At 30.0% G+C, this 4,153-nt stretch overlaps 1 protein-coding gene across 1 annotated transcript; it reads right to left on the bottom strand.

Moving 5' to 3' along the window:
* Positions 1–227: 227 nt before the first annotated feature.
* Positions 228–3,926, bottom strand: LOC145033364 (protein RGF1 INDUCIBLE TRANSCRIPTION FACTOR 1-like). Its single transcript, XM_078982006.1, has 5 exons — positions 3,821–3,926; positions 3,590–3,739; positions 3,415–3,489; positions 963–1,106; positions 228–709 (listed from the first exon to the last, which is right to left on the bottom strand). The coding sequence occupies exons 1-5, from the start codon at positions 3,839–3,841 to the stop codon at positions 449–451; spliced, it is 651 nt and encodes a 216-aa protein (XP_078838132.1). The 5' UTR covers positions 3,842–3,926; the 3' UTR covers positions 228–448.
* Between the last annotated feature and the right edge of the window lie 227 nt (positions 3,927–4,153).

The raw sequence follows: 4,153 nt of genomic DNA, 5'->3' as shown, positions 1-4,153 counted from the left end.
GGTTAATAATTATTAGAAGACAACCAAATATATTTATATTGAACAGTTCATTAAATTATACTTATATATTGTCATTACACATTCAACTGAGAAATTTATAGAATATTTTAGATTTTAGACAGATGAAAGTAATGATTAAACCTATTTGAAAAAAAAAAAAAAACTATTAAAATTTTAATTAAAAGTTGAATTTAACCAAAAGACTTATAGTCTAACGGTATCCGGTGTTTTCAACCCCCGTAGACATTCGTTACATGGAATGTATCCAATATTATTATTTGCAACGTTAGAAGATTACAAGCAACTATTATAATATGTCAAGTAACTCTTGCACACATAATATTTGCAAGTGTAGCATTTCACATCACATCACATCAACGAAAATGCAACACTTGCAAAATTTAACAGCAGCAAAATCCTCGGATTCAGGAAGAAGTGCTCAAGTAAATTAAAAAAGTGGAGAACGCTGAGGAACACATTTTCGGGCATGCAATTTTCTGGTGAAGCCATTGCTTGTTGAAGTAGTTGCTGATATATTTTGCTTAAAGGCCATGCTTTCATAATTGGTTGCGTTTTCTTCAACTGAACTTTCAACGGATGAAACAAGACATTCTGAAACAGAACCAGGCATAAGGAATCTCCTCCCAACACTTCTTGAACTGTAGGTGTATACTCTCTGACCACTGATCGATGCAGTCTCATTAGTAAACTGTTATCAACAAAGACGACACAGTGAGCCAATAAGAATATAACTCATCAACCCAGAAAATGGAACAGATGAAAAGACAGGTTAAAACACAAGTCTTCGGACAAAAAGTTCATTACAATATAGTAGATGTAGAGTTATTGGTTTATTTTAGAAAAGGGCTTTATAGAAAGAGGGGGGCCTCCCAAAGGGACTATGTGATATATATATATATATTAACAATATGTATATGTGTGTATAAGATTTAAAGAGGGACCTTGCAAACCATTGAGCAATAAACAAAGGACGGCTTGATGCTCTGATTGCAGACGAAACACGTACATCTGGAACCTCTTACCGGAGGTGACACACGTTGCCTCGGGCGCAATAATAGAACTTTCTCACTGTTTGTCGTGTACGACTGTTGACAAATAAAAACAAAGGCATATAATTTACTCACAATAAACTGATAAAATAAACATCACAATTATTAAATGAAACCAAAAAGTTTCAGACTTTCAAATTGAATAATATATCACCACAAGACAACACATAGCTCTTTTTTTTAATTTATTTATTTATTGACTATTTAATATATACTGAGTCGTCAAACATATTTTCTTTCATGTTTTATCCATCTGTCCTCTCTCTCCTTACCATGTTTTATTTTACCCTCTTAATTATGATTTAGGTTTAAATATTTGTTATTCATTTACTAATAGATTATTAATTATTTTTATTCAATATTCAACGATATTTTCATTATATAATATATTTTTAAAACGAATACATAATATATTCAATGTACTTTTATTATTTTTATAGTTATAATATAATAACTTTTTCGCTCTTATTTATACCTACAATTATTTCTACTCACTAAAATTATGATAAATCATCAATTAATTTTATTTTATTTGATATATTTTTAATATAAGCCTTAATGAATTAGTTAAAAATATATAGAATAATAACACTTATCATAATTTTATTAGGTAGAAACATTTGTAAGCATAAAAAGTAGGAATCAATTTAATTTCTATTATATAAATTAAAGACCCTATGTCCTTGTATTTATATTTCCATGTGTTGTGGGCTTTAATGTCTATAAATTAGTGTTTTAAAAAATGACTAATTAAAAGAGGGGATTCTATGGAACTTAGGAGAGTCCGTTAAATTGTACAACGATAAAAGGAACGGAAAGATGGTCAATTTAAAATGGACATTACTTTTGGTATGTCAAAAGTTTCATGGTCCTCACTTAGCTGGAAGGAAATCTCTCAACGACTCGGTGCTTCAATCTTTAGTTTTCCCCAACTTCAAACGACAATCATCGTCAAATTTCAATTTTTAGACCTTCAATTTTCAGTTTCCCCCGAATCTCTTTCGATTTAGATATTTCATTTTAAATGGATATTTTTATTTTCAGTTTTAATTTTCAGAAATTTTGGTCATACCGCCTTTATAAGGGGAAGAATGTAAGCCTTTTATGATCATTGTGTTGTTAATAAACTTTCTTCTTTTGGCATTTTCTTGAACTATTGTTAGTAACTTTCGTGCTGCTGTCATTGACGCTTCATGTAAGCCTTTTATGATCATTGTGTTTTTTCTGAAACTATAAATCAATAATGGAAGCGGTGCCTCTATTCTCACGTGGTGGTTGTTTTCATCCTGCATCCCCTTTACTTCATGCTTATAGGACTTAAAACATTGTTGTTGATGTTACCACAAAATCGTACTTACAAATATAAACGGTTGGAAACCAATAACACGGGACTAAACTTGAGCCGACGTAAGAAAATACGAAAATTTGACTAAAATCTCTGGAATTTGAAATTTTGAATAACAATTTGACTTTAGCTATAAATCAGTAACCTTTACAAAATATAATGGGTTAGGAAGAAAATGAAAATTAACCAAATATCGTGATAGAAAAAAAAATCCAAATCAAGTCATTAATATGCTTTGATAAACAAGAAGTATATGCAAGTTAAAATAATTACGGTATATCACTTATAGAAATTCAACCCAAAAAATATCGATCTCACACTCTCACTGGCTTAATTAACCTTTTTAGCCTCTCTGAATAGGTGAACATTTGAGTTCAAGTAGTCGGACAAAAATCGGAGTCGTATCTATTTTTGCACTTTTCAAGTCACTCACTGCTTAAATTATGAGAAATTAAATTGATTCCTACTATTTATGCCTACAAATGTTCCTACCCAATAAAATTATGACAAGTGTCATCTTTCCATATTTTTTAAACTAAATCATTAACACTATATTAGGAATATATCAAATACATTTAAATTGAATGTTGATTTGTCATAATTTTAATGGGTAGGAATAATTGTAGGAATAAAAGGTAGGAGGCAATTTAATTTCTCTTAAATTATATATATATATATATATATTTCTGAATTCTAATTAATATTTTTTGTGTCTATTAAAGATTATTAGAGTCAAGTAGCACAAATTTCGGGGTAAATTACTGTACTTTTTATGCAAAACGCTAATAGCTTTTGTGTTTTCTTAAGTTCAATTCAAAGCATTTATATTGGTTGATTTTATTTTAAATAAGATATATAATAATTATATTTAGCGATTTAATTTCGATTAATTTTTGTAACCGTGGCTAAATCTTTTATTTCAACGAAAAGTTAACAACAGTTTTGAACTGGAAGATTTATATGTTGGGCAACAGCACTTGATCGATGATTAAAACTTACTTGAATAAGAGAGCAATCATATATCTTCTGTGCATCTTTCAACCGTAAAACATCGTTGTACATATACCTCCTTATCTAAAGATGAACAGCACACGTACAAGTATAAATGAAGAGCTTAATTAACCTTAAAACACTACTCAGATATCCAAAAAAGAAATTGAAGTATTGAACAAACCTGTAAAATCCTGTGAGACATGTGATGGGGCATGCAATGGACGCACAAACTGAAACAGCAATCCATACAGAAGCTATTCTCTTCATTCTTTTTATCTTCTTGGTGAACTAAACAAGAATTGAAAAACCTTTCTTCCAGAAGAGCTCTCAGCTGCAAAGAAACACAAGCATATTATGAAAAATGTTAACTAATTAAAGCCCGTGTATATAAGAAAGAAAAAGGAGAAGTCACCATTTTGATCTGCGACTCCATATTCTATGCATCAATTCCGGGTGTCGAAAAAAGGTTCTTCATTTAGCAAACTTCTTTGATAGAATGTGAAACGTTTGTGTGTAGATCTATAGTACTTTTTTCATGCTACAGTATCATCATTATGGCTTTTTTTGCCTATGATTAGACATACAATGATGACATCTCTCTAAATATATACAAACCTAGAAAAACTATGTTCATATATAGTGCAACTCAACTGATACCAAAAACGGCACAGTGGTATCAAAATATTTTCACTTCTGTTATAACTAAAAATCATAAATTCAAAACACGCATATCTATCGTGACAAA

This window comes from Lactuca saligna, chromosome 3 (genome assembly GCF_052625555.1).
Source record: "Lactuca saligna cultivar CGN05327 chromosome 3, ASM5262555v1, whole genome shotgun sequence".
Lineage (NCBI taxonomy): Eukaryota > Viridiplantae > Streptophyta > Magnoliopsida > Asterales > Asteraceae > Lactuca > Lactuca saligna.
Note: the sequence above shows the minus strand (reverse complement) of the source record. Positions and strands in the feature narration are given on the sequence as shown.

Excerpts from the sequence above, each read along its gene's own strand:
- LOC145033364 (XM_078982006.1), bottom strand. The coding sequence starts at position 3,841 with ATGGAGTCGCAGATCAAAATG. Across the intron at positions 3,490-3,589 it reads TGTCTCACAGGATTTTACAG|ATAAGGAGGTATATGTACAA; the intron begins GTTTGTTCAATA and ends GTTCATCTTTAG. Across the intron at positions 710-962 it reads ATTGCTCAATGGTTTGCAAG|TTTACTAATGAGACTGCATC; the intron begins GTCCCTCTTTAA and ends TGTTGATAACAG.